Raw genomic sequence first — 23,841 nt, forward strand, 5'->3', positions numbered from 1 at the left:
AAGTAGTAGGGTTTGGTGTGGCAGGGTTTGTGGTAGAATGGTTCAAATCTTACTGAGTTCTGGAAGTTCTTCAACATCTGGCCTTTGGGTTTGAGGTAGTAGGCTGGTGGCACGGCATTCTCGTCTCGGCAGTACCACTCCTCCAGGATGTGTGTGTCTAGCCCCGCCTCCACCGCCGCATCCAGGATCCTCTCAAACTCTGGAGCTTCCACTTCCCCTGGAACGCGGAAACTGCCATACTTCTCCCCCACCAGCCCCTATGAGCAAGGAAAGGAACAAGGAATGAGGGAAGAAAGATGGAGAGAGGTGGAACGGTCATCATCATCACCACTTGACATTCTATTATCATTGGTTTCAAGGTTCGTAGGTACACTCAATCTCGGAGTATCTTTGAGACTATGATTATGATTCTCTGCACAGCCTTTTGCCTTGAAGTGCTTATTGTGTGAAGGCATCCAGGCGAACAGGGAGACAGTGACAGTATTTCATTAGTGTGTCTTGTGTGTACCGGTCTGCTCTGTCACCCGAGGCTTAGAGTTCATCATGTTTTCTGTTTTATTTTCTTCCTTTTAGAATGTGAATTCACAGTACACGGCTAGACTGAAAGGCAAACAACTGGGCAAAGTAAATGGTCATGGCGAAGTGCTGAGTGTATCAGAAATGTATTGTATTTGCTATTAATTTGTCTGTTGTCTTTGTCAGTGTGTGGGTAGCTGCTTTGAATGTAAATTAATTGTATGGAATGGAATATTGGAGTATGGATATGTCTGTTGGTACAGAGTGGAAGACAGCTTGGTGATTAAGAGCATTGGGCCAGTAACCGAAGATTAAAGGTGCACTGTTGTCATGAATAGCATAATCTTCATCATTATCATCTTCAACAGCAACACCGCCATTATCACGATGATCACCACGGTCTCCCTATAATAGTATGGCCAGGGATACAAAATGATATAAAGCCACACTGCTCACACATGCTTGATAGAATAATAATGTTTTATTTAATCTTACTTTCTTTGCCTATCACACTGAAAGAATCTGCACTAGCTCATTCTCTTTCTTATCACACAGAACCACACTTCTCAATATGCTTTTGAGCGACGACCAATTCATGACCATTATTAGGAACAATTACACCAATTACCATTACCATTACACCATTATTAGGAACAATTACCAGTCGAGGCTTGCTGTGCAGAATCACACGCATGCGAGGAGAATGGGAGCAAAAGCAGAACATCACTGGAAAGCATAGCGAATATCCAGCTGATCCCTACTGCAGTACTACGCCTTGAGTAGGAACCACACACTGATACCCGCGGGGTAGAGAGAAGGGATGGAAACGACTGTGAACTCTCTCAAGCAAAAAATGATGTCAGTCTGCCGTCGGCAAAGGCACATCAATTCCAGAACGCGACTTTGCGTTCCTGGCATAGTGTAAGATCAGCTCTATCTCTGACAAATGCCCCTTTTGAGGAAAAAAAACAATCGCTATCAAATTAGTGTCTTTTCTATGTGTTTTCTGTACATGTGACTTATTGTACAATCAAGTCTTTTTGATGAATAAAACTGACCAAGATCCAATTAGTGGCTTGTATTTGGGTTTGTTTCCTGTCTTTTCTTGGGGAAACAAGTTGGAGGTACAGCGAAAGACAAATTAATAGGGTTTGGCTAGCTATTTTTTCTACCCAAACCAATTTCGATTCGGGGCCCGCTGAACAAAATGGAGGCAGTTCCCCTGAAATTGCCTGGCAAGAGATCTGAGGGAGAGAGTTGAGGTATGTCAGCTGTTTCAAGACATGAAAAAAAGTGACAGTCGTACATAGACGCTGACCGAGATCACAACAAGCTCCCTGACATAAAGGGAATGGAACGTTTAAAAAAAAACAGCGTGAGATGAGATACATTCTCCTCGTTAGGAACTAATGACAGTTCCAATCGGAACCCTCCATCAGCTGTTTTCTTTAACGGAGCCAGAGTACGGCAGAGCTATTTGTGGGAACTGCAGATCAGTTTGTCATTTGGGGGATGGAGACATCTGGGAAAGAGCTGAACTAAGCTTAGACAGAGTGAGAGAGATGGAAAGAGAGAGATTGAGATAGAAGGAGAGAGAGAGGGAGAGTCATTCTCTGAGCTGCTGACAAAGTCTCTGCCTTGCAGGGACAGCAGGAAAGGACAGGATGGGTGAGTGACTGCAATTGTGTGTCTGTGTCATTGGTGGGTGGGTGGATTGGTGTGTGTGAGAGAGATTAGAGAAAGTTTACACATACAATGTCAGCAAAAACACTACAGCAAATATTACAAATATTACAGTTGTAACGGCTCTCTTTTGGGGAGTGAGTTGACCAAGGCGCAGCGGGTTGTGAATGCATAATGAACTTTATTAAACAAGACGAAACTAAACACACGAAGAACACTTGAATAATTTTACAAAACGAACTAGACAGACCTAAACTATGAACTTACATGAAACGAGGAACACATAAACAGGAACGACCGAACGAACGAGACGAGACAGTACCGTGTGGTGTAACAAACACAGACACAGTGACAATCACCCACAAACAAACAGTGAGAACACCCTACCTTAATATGACTCTCAATTAGAGGAAAACGCAAAACACCTGCCTCTAATCAAGAGCCATACCAGGCAACCCAAAACCAACATAGAAACGGAAAACATAGACTGCCCACCCAAAACTCACGCCCTGACCATCACACACATAAAAAACACCAGAAAACAGGTCAGGAACGTGACAGAACCCCCCCCTCAAGGTGCGAACGCCGGGCGCACCAGCACAAAGTCCAGGGGAGGGTCTGGGTGGGCATCTGACCACGGTGGTGGCTCAGGCTCCGGACGCTGTCCCCACAACACCATAGTCACTCCCCGCTTCTGTATCCCCCTCCCAATGACCACCCTCCAACTAAAACCACCTAAATGAAGGGGCAGCACCGGGATAAGGGGCAGCACCGGGATAAGGGGCAGCACCGGGATAAGGGTCAGCACCGGGCTGAGGGACTCTGGCAGGTCCGGGCTGAGGGACTCTGGCAGGTCCGGGCTGAGGGACTCTGGCAGGTCCGGGCTGAGGGACTCTGGCAGGTCCGGGCTGAGGGACTCTGGCAGGTCCGGGCTGAGGGACTCTGGCAGGTCCGGGCTGAGGGACTCTGGCAGGTCCGGGCTGAGGGACTCTGGCAGGTCCGGGCTGAGTGGCAGCTCATGACTGTAGGGCAGCTCATGACTGTAGGGTAGCTCATGACTGTAGGGCAGCTCATGACTGTAGGGCAGCTCATGACTGTAGGGCAGCTCATGACTGTAGGGCAGCTCATGACTGTAGGGCAGCTCATGACTGTAGGGCAGCTCATGACTGTAAGGCAGCTCATGACCGGAGGGCAGCTCATGACTGGCTGGCGTCTCTGGCGGCTCCTGACTGGCTGGCGGCTCTGGCGGCTCCTGACTGGCTGGCGGCTCTGGCGGCTCCTGACTGGCTGGCGGCTCTGGCGGCTCCTGACTGGCTGGCGGCTCTGGCGGCTCCTGACTGGCTGGCGGCTCTGGCGGCTCCTGACTGGCTGGCGGCTCTGGCGGCTCCTGACTGGCTGGCGGCTCTGGCGGCTCCTGACTGGCTGGCGGCTCTGGCGGCTCCTGACTGGCTGGCGGCTCTGGCGGCTCCTGACTGACGGACGGCTCTAGCGGCTCCTGACTGACGGACGGCTCTAGCGGCTCCTGACTGACGGACGGCTCTAATGGCTCGTGGCAGACGGATGGCTCAGACGGCGCTGGGCAGACGGATGGCTCAGACGGCGCTGGGCAGACAGATGGCTCAGACGGCGCTGGGCAGACAGATGGCTCAGACGGCGCTGGGCAGACAGATGGCTCAGACGGCGCTGGGCAGACAGATGGCTCAGACGGCGCTGGGCAGACAGATGGCTCAGACGGCGCTGGGCAGACAGATGGCTCAGACGGTGCTGGGCAGACAGATGGCTCAGACGGCGCTGGGCAGACAGGCAGTGCAGAAGGCGTTGGGCAGACGGCCAACTCTGCCCTGCTGAGGCGCACAGTAGGCCTGGTGCGTGGTGCCGGAACTGGAGGTACCGGGATGACGGCACGCACTTCAAGGCTAGTGCGGGGCGCAGGGACAGGGCACACTGACCTCTCGAAGCGCACTATAGGCCTGGTGCGTGGTACCGGAACTGGAGGTACCGGGCTGAGGGCACGCACCTCAGGGCGAGTGCGGGGAGAAGGAACAGTGCGTACAGGGCTCTGGAGACGCACAGATGGCTTAGTGCGTGGTGCCGGAACTGGAGGCACTGGGCTGGAGACACGCACCATAGGGAGAGTGCGTGGAGGAGGAACAGGGCTCTTAAAACGCACTGGAAGCCTGGTGCGTGGTGTAGGCACTGGTGGTACTGGGATGGGGCGAGGAGGTAGCGCCGGAAATACCGGACCGTGTAGGCGTACTGTCTCCCTTGAGCACTGAGCCTGCCCAACCTTACCTGGTTGCATGCTCCCCGTAGCCCGTCCAGTGCGGGGAGGTGGAATAACCCGCACTGGGCTGTGTTGGCGAACCGGGGACACCATGCGTAAGGCTGGTGCCATGTAAGCCGGCCCAAGGACACGTACTGGTGGCCAGATATGTGGGGCCGGCCTCATGACATTTGGCTCAATGCCCAATCTAGCCCTACCAGTGCGGGGAGGTGGAATAACCCGCACTGGGCTATGCACCCGTACAGGAGACACCGTGCGCTCTACTGCGTAACATGGTGTCTGCCCGTACTCCCGCTCTCCACGGTTAGCCTGGGAAGTGGGCGCAGGTCTCCTACCTGCCCTCGGCCCACTACCTCTTAGCCTCCCCCCAAGAAATTTTTGGGTGGTACTCACGGGCTTTTCGGGCTTCCGTGCTAGACGCGTCCCCTCATAACTCCGGTTCCCTTCTCCGGTTGCCTCTGCTCTCCTCAGTGCCTCCAGCTGTTCCCATGGGAGGCGATCCCTTCCAGCCAGGATCTCCTCCCATGTGTAGCAACCTTTCCCGTCCAAAACATCCTCCCAAGTTGCGCTGCTGCTGTCGTTGCTGTCCGTTAACCCGCTGCTTGATCTGGGTTTGGTGGGTGATTCTGTAACGGCTCTCTTTTGGTGAGTGAGTTGACCAAGGCGCAGCGGGTTGTGAATACATAATGAACTTTATTAAACAAGACGAAACTAAACACACGAAGAACACTTGAATAATTTTACAAAACAACAAAACGAACTAGACAGACCTAAACTATGAACTTACATGAAACGAGGAACACATAAACAGGAACGACCCGAACGAACGAGACAGTACCGTGTGGTGTAACAAACACAGACACAGTGACAATCACCCACAAACAAACAGTGAGAACACCCTACCTTAATATGACTCTCAATTAGAGGAAAACGCAAAACACCTGCCTCTAATCAAGAGCCATACCAGGCAACCCAAAACCAACATAGAAACGGAAAACATAGACTGCCCACCCAAAACTCACGCCCTGACCATCACACACATAAAAAACACCAGAAAACAGGTCAGGAACGTGACAACAGTACACAGAAACACGACAATAAAAACTACAGTATACTGCAATCTGCAAAAACACTAAATTAATTACTATAGTATATACTACAGTTATGTTACTACAGTATTTATGCTATGGTTATCTGTAAATACTACAGTACACTACAGTATATACTTTAGTATTTTCCATAGTGTTTTTGCAGACTTTAGTCCTCAAAAACAATACAGTGAATACTACAGTTAAGTCTGCACAAACACTACAGTGAATACCATAGTATTTTTTCATGTGGGTTGGCCCTTTATGTACTGTACTGTCCTGTCACACACACTTGCACAGATGCCAGATGCAATCCCCTCTCCCTTTCTCCGACTCCCTCTCTCTTCCCTCGCTGTCTCTCACTTGTACCTACCTATATGTACATTGGCTTCAGAAAGTATTCACACCCTTGATTTTTTCCACAATTTATTGTGCTACAGCCTGAATTTAAAATTCATTAAATTAAAGAAGAAAACCTTTCACCGGCCTTCACAAAATACTCCATAATGTCAAAATTAGTATAATATATATTTTTTAACACATTATTTAAAAATGAAAAGCTGAAATGTCTTGACTCAATAAGTATTCAACCCCTTTGTTGTGGCAAGCCTAAATAACTTAAGGAGTAAAAATGTGCTTTACAAGTGACATAGTAAGTTGCATGGACTCACTCTGAGTACAATACTAGTGTTTAACATGATTTTTCAACGACTAAGACCAAAGGTGTTTTTCCATTGCCTCACAAGGGCAACTATTGGTAAAAAAAATAACAGACATTGAATATCCATTTGAGCATGGTGAAGTTATTTATTACACTTTGGATGGTGCATCAATACTCCCAGTCACTACAAAGATAAAGGCGTCCTTCCTAACTCAGTTGCCAGAGAGGAAGGAAACCAATCAGGGATTTCACCATGAGGCCATGGTAGCTTTAAATAGTTACAGAGTTTTATGGCTGTGATAGGATAAAACTGAAGATGGATCAACAACATTGTAGTTACTCCACAATACTAACCTAATTGACAGAGTGAAAAGAAGGAAGCCTGTACAGAATAAAACATATTCTAAAACATTAATCTTGTTTGCAACAAGGCACTAAACTAATACTGCAAAAATGTGGCAAAGAAATTCACTTTTTGTCCTGAATACTAAATGTTATGTTTGGGGAAAATCCAAAACAACACATTACTGAGTACCACTCTCCACATTTTCAAGCATAGTGGTGGTTGCATCATGTTATGGGTATATTTCTAAATGTTAAGGACTGGGGAGTTTTTCAGGATAAAAATAGAAATGGAATGGAGCTAATCACAGGCAAAATCCTAGAGGAAAACCAGACAATGGGAGATCAATTCATCTTTCAACAGGACAATAACCTTAAACACAAGGCCAAATCTACACTGGAGTTGCGTATCAAGAAGACAGCAAATGTTCCTGATTGGCCGAGTTACAGTTTTGACTTAAATCTACTTGAAAATCTATGGTAAGACCTGAAGATGGTTGTCAAGCAATGATCTACAACAATTTTGTCAGAGCTTGAAGATTTTTGGACATACCCAGAAAGACTCACAGCTGTAATTGCTGCCAAAGGTGCTTTTACAAAGTATTGACTCAGGGGTGTCAATACGTACTGTATGTACATGAGCTATTTCTGTATTTAATTTTCAATAAATGTGCAAATATTTCTAAAAGCATGCTTTTTACTTTATCATTATGGGGTATGGTGTGTAGATGAGAAAATATATATATTTAATCTATGTACAATTCAGTGTGTAACACAACAAAATGTGAAATAATTCCAGGGGTATGAATGCTTTCTGAAGGCACTGTATGTTCTCCCTTACTCTCTCCTACAGCCTTCCCTCTTCCCCTCTTTCTCACTCATCCCTCTTTCTCCATCTTCTTCCTAGGGGTGGCAGGTAGCCTAGTGGTTAGTGTGTTGGGCCAGTAACTGAAAGGTTGCTAGAACCCCGAGCTAAAAGGTAAACATCTGTCATTCTGCCCCTGAACAAGGCAGTTAACCCACTGTTCCTAGGCCGTCATTGTAAATAAGAATTTGTTCTTAACTGACTTTTAAATATAGGTTCAATAAAAAATGACAAATAAAAGCTCTCCCTCCTGCTGTCCCTGGCCACAGTTTCTCTGGATAACTTTATCACCCAGCCTGCCTGCCTTATCATGAGAGCATTACGTGTTTGGAACCTCAACAGCTACTGTAGAGTAAGGCATCAAGGTGGACAGACTGAAGCTTTTGATGTTTTTATGGAGGAAAGGAGGGAGGGAGGGAGGGGGGGAGAAGGGAGCAAGAAGGCGGCCCAAAGGTTTGGGAAGGAGAGCTTTGTCTCCTTGCACTTAACAGCCAGCTTAATTGTGTAAAGTGACATAGAATGGGATAAAAAAAAGTGATTTTTAGCTACACTGTTCTTCCCTCAAATGCTTGGGAAGGTTTCACTCCAGTCTATATGTACTCTAGCATTCAAGGTGTGGAATACAGACTGAATGAGATGGACTGTTATAGGAGACACCATAAATTAAATCAACAAATCAATGAATAAATCTGGCTATAAAATCGCTCTCTATCAAACTTTTCCATTGTGCTGCACATTAAGTTGTGAGGGGAAAGGAACAAATGCATTGGTGCGATTGGGATACAGGAGATCAAATGTATACATGGGACGTCTGAATCAAGATGTCATGGAACTAGAAGAATCTATCAGAAGAATCACAATAAAGTGCTACTTCATAGAGAGTGGTACAACATCTATATAACGTTGAGCGTTTGATGACAACCACTTTGATGCCGTTCTTCATATTAGCATTAGCCATCTTCACTAGTCACTGGTTTCAACAGCAGGCGTTGGGAAATCCCCTTCTGAAAATGCCGTCTCATCGCCATGGTGACTGGGATCTGTGATCATATCTGATCATGGTGTTTTCCTATTTACCGTCTTTTTGTGTTAAAATGGCTTCCTCATGCCCTCGACCTGGGAAACAACTTTCTCAGAATGCAAGTCTACAAACAGGCATATCAACTTAACACTATATCATGTAGACTGAATGGGAGGCTGTGTTTACAGTGTTACTGCATTTCACGTATAAAAGTAGCAAAACAGGAACAACAACTGTACTTTGTGAATGGATATGTTGTATGTCCTTGTGCCGTTCTGAAAGAATCATCATTTTACATATGGGAAATCTAGAAAAACAAGTCATGCCTCAATGTCATGCTTAATCTCTGGTCAATGACACCATCCCCATGCCAACCAACCCCTGCAATTTCCATGGACACCTACTTTATTGCGCCGACAGCTCGACAGGTTTGAAAAATCCCAGACAGGTGTGCTTCTGTGTGGGTGTGTGTGTGTGTTTGTGTGTGTGTGTTTAGTGGCCGTGTAGTGCCACCTGTCTTATCTGTGAGGATGTCATAACCATAACAGATAACACAGCACCCATCATACACTGTGTAAACAGTATGGATCATTGACAGAGACATCATTTTATGGTCTATGACTATTACACCCCTCTAGAGTAAATATTACATTGTAAAGGAATGTTATCTAACAGTAAAGTGCCAATAAAACCCTAGTGTTTGTAGACAGTAACATTCTGGTTCGACTTAGTGTGCACACCACCCACGGCTCCCGAGTATTTTACTCGCTAATGTACAATCACTGGATAATAAAGTTGATGACCTCAAAGCGAGAGTTCCTTTTCAGAGAGACACCAGGGATTGTAACATACTCTGCTTCACGGAAAGTCAAAGGCTATTGCAATGCTCTTATTATTAAAGATGTATTACATATAACTCTGACTGGTGTGTGAAGTTTGTAACTCTCCTCATTTGGTCAATACAGAAATAAGCCACCACAGTTCCCAGACCCAATAAAGATTATTCAAAACTCTCAGACCCAACAAAGATTATTCAAAACAATCTCTCTCTCTCTCTCTCTCTCTCTCTCTCTCTCTCTCTCTCTCTCTCTCTCTCTCTCTCTCTCTCTCTCTCTCTCTCTCTCTCTCTCTCTCTCTCTCTCTCTCTCTCTCTCTCTCTCTCTCTCTCTCTCTCTCTCTCTCTCTCTCTCTCTCTCTCTCTCTCTCTCTCTGCTGGGAGTGTTTGGTGCATGCTGGGAATTGTGTGAATGAGCGCGAGTGTTGTGTAAAGTTAGATATCTTGTTTTTTCTTTTATGGTTCCTTTTCTTTGTGCTATTTTTTTTTCTTCCTATGCATGATTAAGGTTATCATTATTTTTATTTACTTGTTGTGGTAGAATTAAGTATATTGTTTTTCGTGTCGAAATTACCCTGGTTTTGGCGGAGATGGCGACCCACATGGGGACGCCATCCCTGTCACTTCGGCACGGCTTTAGGTGTGTTACTGAAGCCACTGTCACCGTGGAGGAGTTTCTGGTCGCCGTTGGAGAGAAGGTAGGATATGAGAATGTTGCTTATGAGTCACGGATTAATAAAGCGGTGGTGGTTTTTCTTAAAGAAGAGCGCCTTGTTAATCGTATGGTTGAGCAAGGCGTACTTCGTAAAGGAATGTTTATTCAAGTTACGCTGCTTTTTTCTCCGTCAACAAGGGTACCGATTTCGAATGTACCGCCGTTTATTCCCAATGAGCTATTGGAGCGCGAGTTATTGCGGTTTGGGAAGTTCACAAGTTCAATTAGATTGTTCTGTTGGGTTGCAAACACCCGGCGTTGAAACAGGTTGTCGTTTCGGCGACAGGTGTTTATGTTTTTGGACTCACCGGAGCAGACTTTGGAGTTATCGTTTAAAGTCAAGTATGACAACAGACTGTATATGGCTTATGCTAGGACGGGTAGTCAACGGTGTTTTTGAGTGTGGTGATGTTGGCCATAAGCGACATGATTGCCTGAAAAGGGAGAAGGCAGAGGGAGGGGCGCAGGTGGTCCTCGTAACGCCTGGGCTCACTGATGTAGGGAGAGGTGGCCGACAGCGGTAGAGCAGCCACAAGCACCTGTTGCTGAGCAACAAGTAGTCCGTGTTGAGGGCACGGAGTTGCAACTTGTACCAGAGGGAAATGTTATGCAGCAAAAAAATATTGTTGTAGAAGGTAAGGATGGATCTGAAGAGCCATTTCCTCAGACTGGTGAGGTGGTGCCCAGTACGAGTGCTGGGGTACAGGAGGGGGTTCATGTGGAGCTAATCTTCCAGGTAGTGGAGGAGATGCCTGGTACGAGTGATGGGGTGCAAGTGGGGAGTGTTGAGAGGGATGTGGTAGAAGGGAGTCAGGGGTCTGTGGCCTCAGTTGAGGAGGATCAGGAGAAGGATATGGATATCTCTCTTAACATCATAGCAGCTGGTGACAACTCAATTTACAATCTAGAGGAGGTAAATGGGTTCCTGGATCAGACTTTTGGGAAATCTGTCAAATTGGCAGATTTCTTTGATGTTGATAAGTTAGTGAGGTCACCTGCGATGTTACAGAAGACGGTGGGGAGTGAGAATAAGCGTTTTCGCGTGAGGAAATATGTTAATGCTGTCACAGCATTAAAAAGGTAGCGGGAAACGTGGTCAGGTTAAGAGATCATTTAAATACTGAAGATGATCATGCATCATAGGGTGTATTTTTTCTCGTTGGTTTCTCTGTGGTTTCTTCTGCTTTTCCTTTCTCTTTTCTATATGGAGGTACTGAGGGTAGGTTCTCTCAATATTAATGGAGGAAGGGGCAGGAATAAGAGGGCTTGGGTATTAGAAGTAATAAAACAGAAAAGGCTTAATGTAGTTTTCCTACAGGAGACACATAGTGATGAGGAAAATGAGGTTGACTGGCGTATGTGGTGGGAGGGGCAGCATAATCTCAGCCATGGTACCAATTTCAGTGCTGGGGTGGCAATTTTGTTTTCCTCAGGCTTAGCGGTGACTGTGGTATCTAGAACAGAGATCGTCAAGGGACGGGTTTTATTGGTCAAGGTGGATGTTATGGGTTTTTTATTAGTTTTTTAAAAATGTTATTGCTCCTAATGAGGGTACAGAGCATATTGCTGTATTTTATCAAATAAAGGAAACCTTAAGACACTGTGACCAAGAGGGGTGTATGGTTTAAGGGGGGGACTGGAATTTTACAGTAGATTTTACTGTTGTCCGCACTGCTGAAGAACCTCACCTGCGGTCAGCTACTTGTCTGTCTGGTCTATTAACTGAGTTTGAGCATTCTGATGTGTGGAGAGTAAGGAATGCAAAAGTTAGGCAGTACACATGGCTAAAAGTTAATGAAGGTCGAGTCAGTGCAGCAAGGTTAGACAGGTTATGTGTATCTTAGCTCTACTGTAGTAGGGTTGGAAGGTGTGATATTACTCCTGTGGGTTTCTCTGAACACCATATTGTTACTGTTGATATTCACTTGTCCTGTCCACGAAGGTCATCACCTTACTGGTATTTTAATGTTAAGTTGTTACATGATGTCACGTTTTGGGAGGGTGTAGTGGAGAAAGTGTGTGCCAGACTGTCAAGTTGGAAATGGGTGCTACCCCAGCTGTCTTATAGGGGAAGGGTACTGGTAGCTAATAATCTCGCTGCCTCTACCCTGTGGCACAGACTAATGATTTTACAGACACCGGGGGTCTGATACAAGCGCTTCAGAGGACCCTTGTCAATTTCTTCTGGTCTGGACAACACTGGATTAAAGCTGCAGCCCTGTACCTGCCACTGCACGAGGGTGGGCAAGGCCTCTCTCTCTCACACTCACTCTCTCTCTGCTGGGAGTTTTTGTTGTGGAGGGCTCTGCCCTAACTAACTTTCTTGATTATTTTCTTGGTCTTTGCTTTCAATTTTATTTTCTATGGTGGAGGGTTAATGTAATATTTCTTTTAGCGGTATCCACCGTTTTTTCAAAGTTAGGGTGGAAGAGGACAGAGTAAGTTTCCTGGGGTTTGGATGGTGTGGTGTGCGCGATGGCTTCTCAGCCTAGCGCGGAGGAGACGCTGTCGATAAGGCATGGATTCAGGTGTGTTCCTGAGAACGGAGTTAAGGTGGAGGAGGTTCTGCTCGCTGTCAGTGAACAGGTAGGAGCTGTCGATACGGCATGGATTCAGGTGTGTTCCTGAGAACGGAGTTAAGGTGGAGGAGGTTCTGCTCGCGGTCGGTGAACAGGGAGGAGCTGAATTTATACAATGAACAAAGCTGTGGTTGTGTTCATGAAAAGAGCAAATTTGGTTTGGTAGGCTTATTGCTAGTGGAATATTTGAAAGATGTGTGTTGATGCCAATTTCACCTCTCTCTACCCCTTCGACAAGAGTGGTAGTTGCAAATTTGCCTCGGTTTATTACGGATGATCAAATCAATCAGTTGTTTTGGTAAGTTTGCTGGCGGTTTTTGGTGTACTGTCGGCAGGTTTTCAGGCAGATGCCGTTAAGCACGTTGTTTACGGTGTTTTGAGTGTGGGGATTTGGGGCATAAGAGCTTTGCGTGCTCACATAAAGGCCATAGACAAGGTGAGGGTACAAGCGCCAGTGGGGGAAATCGAGGTCAACGTGCAGGGGATAATGAGATGCAGACAGCAGAGGCTTGGCCTAGTCATGCCAGGGATGGTAGTGTAGAAGAGGCTAGACCTAGTCATGCCCGGGATGGTGGTGTAGATGAAGCTGGACCTAGTCAGGCTAGAGATGGTGGGGTAGCTGAGGCTGGGTCTAGTCATGCTATGGATGGTGGGGTAGCTGAGGCTGGGTCTAGTCAGGCTAGAGATGGTGGTGTAGTGGAGGCTGGGTCTAGTCAGGCTAGAGTTGGTGGGGTTGCGGAGGCTGGGTCTAGTCAGGCTAGAGATGGTGGGGTAGCGGAGGCTGGGTCTAGTCAGGCTAGAGATGGTGGGGTAGCTGAGGCTGGGTCTAGTCAGGCTAGAGATGGTGGGGTAGCTGAGGCTGGGCCTAGTTATGCTATGGATGGTGGTGTAGATGATGCTGGGCCTAGTCATGCTATGGAGGGTGGTGTAGATGAGGCTGGGTCTAGTCAGGTTATACTAGTGGATGAGGAGAGTATAGTGGGGAAGTGTAAGAGAATGGGAGGGGGTGTCAAGCGGAAAAGGAAAAAGGGTGTGGTCAAAGGCACCATGGAAACTTTGCCTGTTGCTGTGGGGGATGCCCTGACCAGAGAGGAGGGGCAGGTGGTCAGGATGGGAGATAGAGATGAGGAGGAAAGTGAGTGTGAGGAGGAGTTATTTTTTTCAGACTCCTCTTCAATGGTCCCGGAGAGACAGCCAGTCAAGCAGAGGGGTCAAAGTACACATTGAGAGAACTGAAAAGGTTCCTGAATGAGACCAAGGGGAAAAAGTTAATCTTGAGGCTTTTTTTTCCTGATCCGAGAAAGTTTGTAAGATCAGTACAACATGCTATGAAAAATGAGGGGCATTGTGTCCTCTCCCCCAGGAAACGATTTAGGTTGAGGATGTGGGTCACAACAGTGAGTAGAGGTTTACCTTCAGACACTGTTTAGATGTATGTTTTCTTTCTGACACTGGGGCTTTTTGAGCTTTGCTATTGGTCTCTATCTTTGCTGGCTTTTCTCCCACTTCTTATGGAGACTCTTCGGGTAGGCTCGCTTAATATAAATGGTGCCAGAGATGCGGGAAAGAGGAGTGTGTTGGGTGAATATGTAAAACAAAAAAAAGTACAGTGTTGTTTCTGCAGGAGACACATAGTGATGTGGTGAATGAAGTCAATTGGGGGCTCTGGTGGAAAGGGGTAAGTGTGTTGAGCCATGGGACAAATTTTAGTGCAGGGGTGGCAGTCCATTTTGCACCGGGTCTGTCTGTAAACATTTTCTCGTCAAAGGAGGTGTGTAGGGGTAGGCTGCTTGTTGTAAAAGCAGAAATTAACAACATGGGTTTTGTCTTTATAAATGTGTATGCGCCTAATACAGGGAGAGAGGGGGGGGTTCTATTTGGGAGTCTTAGACAGGAACTCTCACAGGCAGCGCCTGAGGAGACACTGGTGGTTGGAGGGGACTGGAACTGTACAATGGATTTTACAAAAGACAGAAATGGGGAAGAGCCTCATTCAGTGTCAGTGGGAGTGTTAACTTCTTATGGCTGAAGGGGCAGTATTGAGTAGCTTGGATGAAAGGTGCCCAGAGTAAACGGCCTGCTCCTCATTCCCAGTTGCTAATATATGCATATTATTATTCATATTGGATAGAAAACACTCTGAAGTTTCTAAACCTGAGAAGTTCCACTTCCTGTTTGTATTTTTTCTGGGGGTGCCAATTTTCAACCAAGCTCTCATTGAAATCACAGAGAGATATTGATGAGTTTTCACTTGCTACGGCTTCCACTAGATGCCAACAGTCAATAGAACTTTGTCTGATTAATCTAATGTGAAGAGGGGCCGAAGGAGACAGGAATTAGTGAGCTCTGGCAGGAGGTGATCACGCGCGTTCACGTGATAGGCAGCTCCATTCCTTCGGTCAACTGAAGTCGATGAAATTCTCCGGTTGGAACGATATTGAAGATGTATGTTAACAACATTCTAAAGATTGATTCAGTACACCGTTTGACATGTTTCTACCGACTGTAACGGAACTTTTGGACATTTCGTCACGTGATAGTGGACGGCAGTGGACGCGCTTTGGGTTTTGCATTTGGTAAACATGTCCAAAGTAACTAATTTGACATAAATAACGGACATTAACGAACAAATCAAGCATTTATTGTGGACCTGGGATTCCTAGGACTGCATTCTGATGAATTCATCAAAGGTAAGGAAACATTTATCATGTATTTTCTGGTTTCTGTTGAGTCCAACATGGCGGCTAATTTGGCTATTATTCTGAGCTCCGTCTCAGATTATTGCATGGTTTATTTTTCCGTAAAGTTTTTTTTAAATCTGACACAGCGGTTGCATTAAGGAGAGGTATATCTATAATTCCATGTGTATAACTTGTATTATCATCTATATTTATCATGAGTATTTCTGTTGAAACGATGCTCCCGGAGAGAGACCTGGGAGGGAGGCAGTGGGAAAGACTGGGGAAGGAGGTGGGGTGTGGATCTATGAGTCATGGAGCTGGGAGACAGTGGAGGGTTAGATGTGTCTGTTCTGGTTTTCCTTTTGTGGCGGGATTTGGACGCCTAAATTTGTGTGAGTGAGAAAGAAAGTGTGTTTGTGTTTGTGTGTGTGTGTGTGTGTGTCAGTGTGTTTGTGTATCAGGTAGAGCGTGTGTGTATAGAGTTCTGTATTAGCGTGAGCTCCTGCATTATAACATGTGTACTTACTGTATCCCAAAATACAGTCACCACTACATATTCTATTCTCGCACTCCACTCATCTAGCAGTTTTTAGGTCATCAGCTTTTCACTTGTCTGACTCAAAGTAAACATAAGGAGAATCCACCCAAAACCCTTCATTCTCGGTCGACAAACACAAACCAGAACTGGCAACTGCCTCTCTGACTACACGTCTGCCACTGATCAAAGAAAGTGTATCATTCAGTCACGAGGATGGAAAATATGTCTCTCGGCAACATTATCACAATAACCAAGGGACAACCTCTGTCAAGCTTTCATATCTATAAATGTATCTCTCCCTCTATGTGAAAGTAGAAGCTTGGGCAAGGCTGGGACCTTAGAGTAGACACACTGATCTAAATTGGTATTCCCACTCGGCGATGATAAACCGTTAACTGAGAGAGGGTTCTAATACATCCTAAAAAATTCAACTGCAGAGAGACAGATTGCATTGAGGTGCATGCTTGTGTGTGTGTGTGTGTGTGTGTGTGTGTGTACACACGTGTGAGTGCCTCTTGTGTACACAGTGCTTCTTCAAGCTAAGGAGTTAGGCCTCTCAACACAGTTATTGAGCCACCCAAGAAAAAACAGAGCTAAGAAATAACTGTAATTTTCACTAAAAGTCAGGTGATTGCAATAGCACATCCACAGGGCAAGCTGTCAAAAGTGTGTGTGTGTGTGTGTGTGCGCTGTGTATCTATTCTATCCTATGATTAAAGGCCTCCTCTCCAGCACATACAGAGCCTCCTCTCCAGCACATACAGAGAGGCCTCTCTATATTCCCTTCCACCCACACACTCCTTATCTTATGATTGGGCTTCCGAGGGATGCTATGTGTGTGTCTGACCTTGTGCGCATGCACGTGTGTGTGTTTCCGTTTGTGCATACTCTCCACTGTGTGTATTCATGAGTGTGTGTGTCTGTTATTGGCCAGGTTCAGCCAGGGATAAAGTGATTAAACAGATCCTCCTGGGTTGATATTAATGCATGCAGAGAGGCACACAGGACTTTTCATTTCTGAAGAAGAGACTCATCTCTGGGAAAAGCATCATCTCAACCCCCTTACCTTGGTGGCTATTAAAATTTGAGAGGGGGCAGAGGGAAAAATATCAAACAGAGAGAGGGAGGGGAAGATGGAAGAAAGCAGAGATGAAGTGATAGAGAGATGTAGAGAGGGGCAAGGAGAGGGAGAGGGAGAAATAGAGAGAACAGAAAGAGAGAGAGATAGATGAGGGAAAGGGGAAAAGGACAGAGACAGAGTGGTTGTAGGGGCAGAGAGATGAAGATATAAGATAGGTAAATTAAAAGAGATAAAAAGGTAGAAAGGTAGACAGAAAGAGCCACTGGGGCAAGGCCCCTATCCACTATCCTACCACCTCTCTCTGTTCTCTGACCATAATTACAATATCATCCCTTCCATCAAAATTACTTACTCACATTTACTTTTGAAGTCTGAAGTTTACATACACTTAGATTGGATTCATTAAAACTCGTTTTTCAACCACTCCACAAATTTCTTGTTAACAAACTATAGTTTTGGCAAGTCGATTAGGACATCTACTTTGTGCATGACACAAGTCAATTTTCTAACAATTGTTTACAGACTGATTATTTCATGTGTAACTCACGGTATCATAATTCCAGTGGTTCAGAAGTTTACATACACTAAGTTGACTGCCTTTAAACAGCTTGGAAAATTCCAAAAAAGGATGTCATGGCTTTAGAAGCTTCTGATAGGAAAATTGACATCATTTGAGTCAATTGGAGGTGTACCTGTGGATGTATTTCAAAGCCTACCTTCAAACTCAGTGCCTCTTTGCTTGACATAATAGGGAAATCAAAAGAAATCAGACAAGACCTCAGAAAAAAAATTGTAGACCTCCACAAGTCTGGTTCATCCTTGGGAGCAATTTCCAAATGCCTGAAGGTACCACGTTCATCTGTACAAACAATAGTGCTCAAGTATAAACACCATGGGACCACACAGCCGTCATAACGCTCAGGAAGGAGACGCGTTCTGTCTCCTAGAGATGAACGTACTTTGGTGCGAAAAGAGCAAATCAATCCCAGAACAACAGCAAAAGACCTTCTGAAGATGCTGGAGGAAACAGGTACAAAAGTATCCACATCCACAGTAAAACAAGTCCTACATCGACATAACCTGAAAGGCCGCTCAGCAAGGAAGAAGCCACTGCTCCAAAACCGCCATAAAAAAGCCAGACTACGGTTTGCAACTGCACATGGGGATAAAGATCGTACTTTTTGGAGAAATGTCCTCTGGTCTAATGAAACAAAAATAGAACTGTTTGGCCATAATGACCATCGTTATGTTTGAAGGAAAAAGGGGGAGGTTTGCAAGCCAAAGAACACCATTCCAACCATGAAGTACGGGGTGGCAGCATCATGTTGTGGGTTTGCTTTGCTGCAGGAGGGACTGGTGCACTTCACAAAATAGATGGCATCATGAGGAGAATTATGTGGAAAATGATGTGGATATATTGAAGCAACACCCCAAGACATCAGTCGGAAGTTAAAGCTTGGTCGCAAATGGGTCTTCCAAATGGACAATGACCCCAAGCATACTTCCAAAGTTGTGACAAAATGGCTTAAGGACAACAAAGTCAAGGTATTGGAGTTGCCATCACAAAGCCCTGACCTCAATCCTATAGAAAATGTGTGGGCAGAACTGAAAAAGTGTGTATAAGCGAGGAGGCCTACAAACCTGACTCAGTTACACCAGCTCTGTCAGGAGGAATGGGCAGAATTTCACCCAACATATTGTGGAAAGCTTGTGGAAGGCTACCTGAAACGATTGACTCAAGTTGAACAATTTAAAGGCAATGCTACTAAATACTAATTGAGTGTATGTAAACTTCTGACCCACTAGGAATGTGATGAAAGAAATAAAAGCTGAAATAAATCATTCTCTTTACTATTATTCTGATATTTCACATTCTTAAAATAAAGTGGTGATCCTAACTGACCTAAGACAGGGAATGTTTACTAGGATAAAATGTCAGGATTTGTGAAAAACCGAGTTTATGTATTTGGCTAAGGTTTATGTAAACTTCCGACTTCAACTATATATATTCTTGAGTTAATTCGGGAGAATGTAACTCGTTAAAAAACTTATCCCGTTGTGTCCCACATTCCTAATGAGTTAATTGTTACATGATTAATTTAATATAGTTACAATTAAACATAGTAGGTAATTATTCGATAAATAACAGTCATCACATTAATGTCACGTCACGACAACAGTCAAATTAAATTCTCAGCAGGGTGTAATGGACAGGGCTGTTATATGAAGGCTTATAAAGACTTATTAACATGCTTATTATACCCACAACAAAACATGGACCTGCGGAGGTCTGGAGGCACTCCTCTAGTAGCTTCATCCTCAGACGCTGCAGGTCTGGACTGTCCCACTCCTCTGGGTCCACCCCCCAGTACAGGTCTACCACCTGCAGAGGAGAGATTGTAATACATGACATAAATAATCTGTATATTACATATACAGTATGAATTCAGTGTCCCGTTCACAAGGTACTAGGACTTAGATCCTAGCTAGTTCTCTTTGGCAAGTACCAGTAATCATTTGGACCAGGGGTTTGCAGTGTTTTCACCACAGTTATAGTGTAGATCCGGTTCACATTGACATACAGCTCACAATCCGATTCAGACACTCATATTGCACATGAACAGGCCAATAGAAGAAAAGTGAAAAGAATAGCGAGGTGTTTCCACTCCATCGTGAACATTGAGTGCAAAGGTTGCCAATCTCCTATGTTGACGTGAGACATAGAGAACAGTAGAGTTAGAGCACAGAAAAGGCAGGAGGTTCACCACTCGAAACCTGACAGAGATCTGTTTGCCACTATTTGTATCACACCGGAGGATTAGTAAATGACCCCTGAACTGATTAGGGCCTCTGACACACACATACATACGCACATACACATGCACACACACAAATAGAACAGCGCCCAATTGGCTCTCAAATACTCTCCCCATGCCTGAGATTCCACTCTGTCACCCAGGAGGACATGCGGAATGGAAAGCTGACAGAAGGTATCTGAAACACACTAGGGTGTGCGTGCTTAAGGGTGTGTGTGCGTCTCTGTGTGTGTGTGCTGTGCCAGGGGCAATCTTCCAAGACACATTTGTCAAAATCAGTGTCGCCGGCGCGGAGAACTCTGAGTGCAAACACGCAACGGGGGAAATCTCCTCTGGATGGAGAGAATGAGGGAGGACTACATAAACGATTGTGGCCAAGCTGCAGCACTTACATGCTGACCCAACCGGACACGCGCGTGTGCCTGCGTGCGCATGTAGATTTTGTACCCCCTCAACAGACACGATCAGGACATGCAGGTTGAAATATCAAAACAAACTCTGAATAAATTATATTAATTTGGGGACAGGTCGAAAAGATAGCTAGCTTGCTGTTGCTAGCTAATTTGTCCTGGGATTTAAACATTGGGTTGTTATTTTACCTGAAATGCACAAGGTCCTCTACTCTGACAATTAATCCACAGATTAGACGGTAAACATAATTACTTTCTCGTCATCTCTCCTCCTTCCTCAGGCTTCTTTTTTACTTCTTTGGACTTTATATGGTGGTTTGCAACCAACTTTACGGTGCATTACTACAACCGACTGGAGTGTGGATGTCAGTTCATCTTTCAATCACCCATGTGGGTGTATGCTCCTAAACACCAATGAGGAGATGGCACGTGGGTAAATGCTCTTAAAACCAATGAGTAGATGGGAGAGGCCGGACTCTGCAGCGCGTTGAGCATCACAAATAGAACCTATTTCTATTTTAGCGCCTGGATACACAGACACTCGCTGAGGTGAGCGAGTAGTGTGGGTGCAATGTTTGAATAACATGTATGTGTGGTCAGCATGTTAGAAGCAGGACAAACCCAGCCTCTGAGAGCCTGCTGGACTTTCTGGGTTCCCTCTGTTGGCCTATATTTCCCCTGGTACCGCTTTTGGCCCTGGGTTTCCTCTGTTGGTTTAAATTTCCCATGGTGCCATCTTTTGACCCTGTGTTCTGTCTGTTGGCCTACATTTCCCATGATTTCCTCATTTGACACCGGGTTCCTTCTTGTTGGCCTTAATTTCCCAGGGTTCCCTTTGTTGGCCTGCATTCATAGGGCAGTATGGGCACACCATGTACTTTGCAATTAACAATGAGTAAGAGGTATGCGGGATGTTCGCTCGTGATGAATCAAATCAAATCAAATGTATTGGTCACATACACGTGTTTAGCAGAAGTTATTGCGGGTGTAGCGAAATGCTTGTGCTTCTAGCTCCGACAGTGCAGTAATATCTAACAAGTAATATCTAACATTTTCACAACATATACCCAAAATACCATAAATCTAAGTAAGGAATGGATTAAGAATACCGCATATACAGTATACAGTTGAAGTCGGAGGTTTGCATACAGTTAGGTTGGAGTCATTAAAACGCATTTTTAACTACTCCACAAATTTCTTGTTGACAAATTATAGTTTTGGCAAGTCGGTTAGGATCTCTACTTTGTGCATGACACAAGTAATTTTTCCAACAATTGTTTACAGACAAATAATTTCACTTATAATTCACTGCATCACAATTCCAATGGGTCAGAAGTTTACATACACTAAGTTGACTGTGCCTTTAAACAGCTTGGAAAATTTCAGAAAATTATGTCATGTCTTTTGAAGCTTCTGATAGGCTAATTGACATAATTTGAGTCAATTGGAGGTGTACCTGTGGATGTATTTCAAGGCCTACCTTCAAACTCAGTGCCTCTTTGCTTGACATCATGGGAAAATCAAAAGAAATCAGCCAAGACCTCAGAAAAAACACCTGAAGGTACCATGTTCATCTGTACAAACAATAGTATGCAAGTATAAACACCATGGGACCATGCAGCCGTCAATCCATTCAGGAAGGAGACGCGTTCTGTAGAGAATGAGGGAAATAGGTACAAAAGTTGCTATATCCACAGTAAAATGAGTCCTATTTCGACATAACCTGAAAGGCCGCTCAGCAAGGAAGAAGCCACTGTTCCATAACCGCCATTAAAAAAGCCATACACGGTTTGCATCTGCACATAGGGACAAATATTGTACTTTTTGGGGAAATGTCCTCTGGTCTGATGAAACAAAAATAGAACTGTTTGGCCATAATGACCATCATTATGTTTTGAGAAAAAAGGGGGAGGCTTGCAAGCCGAAGAACACCATCCCAACCGTGAGGTATGGGGGTGGCAGCATCATGTTGTGGGGGTGCTTTGCTGCAGGAGAGACTGGTGCACTTCACAAAATAGATGGCATCATGAGCAGGGAAATTAAGTGGATATATTGAAGCAACATCTCAAGACATCAGTCAGGAAGTTAAAGCTTGGTCGCAAATGTGTCTTCCAAATGGACAATGACCCCAAGCATACTTCCAAAGTTGTGGCAAAATGGCTTAAGGACAACAAAGTCAAGATATTGGAGTGGCCATCACAAAGCCCTGACCTCAATCTGAAAGAAAATTGGTGGGCAGAACTGAAAAAGCGTGTGCGAGCAAGGAGGCTTACAAACCTGACTCAGTTACACCAGCTCTGTCAGGAGGTTCCCCAACATATTGTGGGAAGCTTGTAGAAGGCTACCTGAAACGTTTGACCCAAGTTAAACAATTTAAAGGCATTGCTACCAAATACTAATTAAGTGTATGTAAACTTCTGACCCACTAGGAATGTGATGAAAGAAATACAAGCTGAAATAAATCATTCTCTCTATCAATCAAATTTCAATGAAATGTATTTATAAAGCCCTTCTTACATCAGCTGATGTCACAAAGTGCTGTACAGAAACCCAGCCTAAAACCCTAAACAGCAAGCAATGCAGGTGTAGAAGCACGGTGGCTAGGAAAAACTCCCTAGAAAGGTCAGAACCTAGGAAAAAACCTAGAGAGGAACCAGGCTCTGAGGGGTGGCCAGTCCTCTCCTGGCTGTGCCGGGTGGAGATTATAACAGAACATGGCCAAGATGTTCTCTACTATTATTCTGACAGTGGTGATCCTAACTGACCTAAAATAGGGAATTTTTACTAGGATTAAATGTCAGGAATTGTGAAAAACTGAGTTTAAATGTATTTGGCTAAGGTGTATGTAAACTTCTGACTTCAACTGTATGTATGCCTCTTGTCCTGATGGGACAGGGCAGTGTGAAGTGTGGTGGCGATTGCATCGCCTGTGGATCTATTGGGGCGGTAAGCAAATTGAAGTGGGTCTAGGGTGGCAGGTAAGATGGATGTGATATGGTCCTTGTCTAGTCTCTCAAAGCGCTTCATGATGACAGAGGTGAGTGCTACGGGGCGATAGTCATTTAGTTCAATTACCTTTGCTTTCTAAGGTACATGGACAATGGTGGTCATCTTGAAGCCTGTGGGGATAACAGACTGGGATAGGGAGAGATTGAATATATCTGTAAACACACCAGCCAGCTGGTCTGCGCATGCTCTGAGGACGCGGCTAGCTATACCATCTGGGCCTGCAGCCTTGGGAGGGTTAACACGCTTAAATGTCTTACTCAAGTCGGCCACGGAGAAGGAGAGCCCACAGTCCTTGATATCGGGCCGCGTCAGTGGCAGTGTATTATCCTCAAAGCGAGCGAAGGTGTTCAGCCTGTCCGGAAGCAAGACGTGGCTGCTTTTCCTTTTATAATCCGTTATTGTCTGTAGACCCTGCCACCCTGTAGACCCTGCCACTCTCGTGTCTGAGCCGTTGAACTGGGACTCAACTTTGTCCCTATACCGACGTTTAGCCTACTTGATTGCCTTGCAGAGGGAATAACTACACTGTTTGTATTCTTCCATATTCCTAGTCTTCTTGCCCTGGTTAAATGCGGTGCATCGCACTTTCAGTTTTGCACGAATGCTCCCATCTATCCATGGTTTCTGGTTGGAGTAGGTTTAAATAGTCACAGTGGGTACACCATCTCCTATGCACTTCCTGATAAACTTATTCACCGTATCGGGATATGTGTCAAT

At 45.1% G+C, this 23,841-nt stretch overlaps 1 protein-coding gene across 1 annotated transcript in view; it reads right to left on the reverse strand.

Moving 5' to 3' along the window:
• LOC129835044 (NACHT and WD repeat domain-containing protein 2-like) overlaps window positions 1-23,841 on the reverse strand; it is a 90,322-nt gene that overhangs the window by 21,180 nt on the left and 45,301 nt on the right. Inside the window, exons 4-5 of the mRNA XM_055900385.1 lie at window positions 19,156-19,272; window positions 54-257 (exon numbers count right to left, since the gene is read on the reverse strand). Of these exons, the coding sequence (XP_055756360.1) occupies window positions 54-257; window positions 19,156-19,272 (321 nt within the window). The remainder of the gene's footprint in view (window positions 1-53; window positions 258-19,155; window positions 19,273-23,841) is intronic.

The sequence above is a fragment of the Salvelinus fontinalis genome, chromosome 36 (genome assembly GCF_029448725.1).
Source record: "Salvelinus fontinalis isolate EN_2023a chromosome 36, ASM2944872v1, whole genome shotgun sequence".
Classification (NCBI taxonomy): domain Eukaryota; kingdom Metazoa; phylum Chordata; class Actinopteri; order Salmoniformes; family Salmonidae; genus Salvelinus; species Salvelinus fontinalis.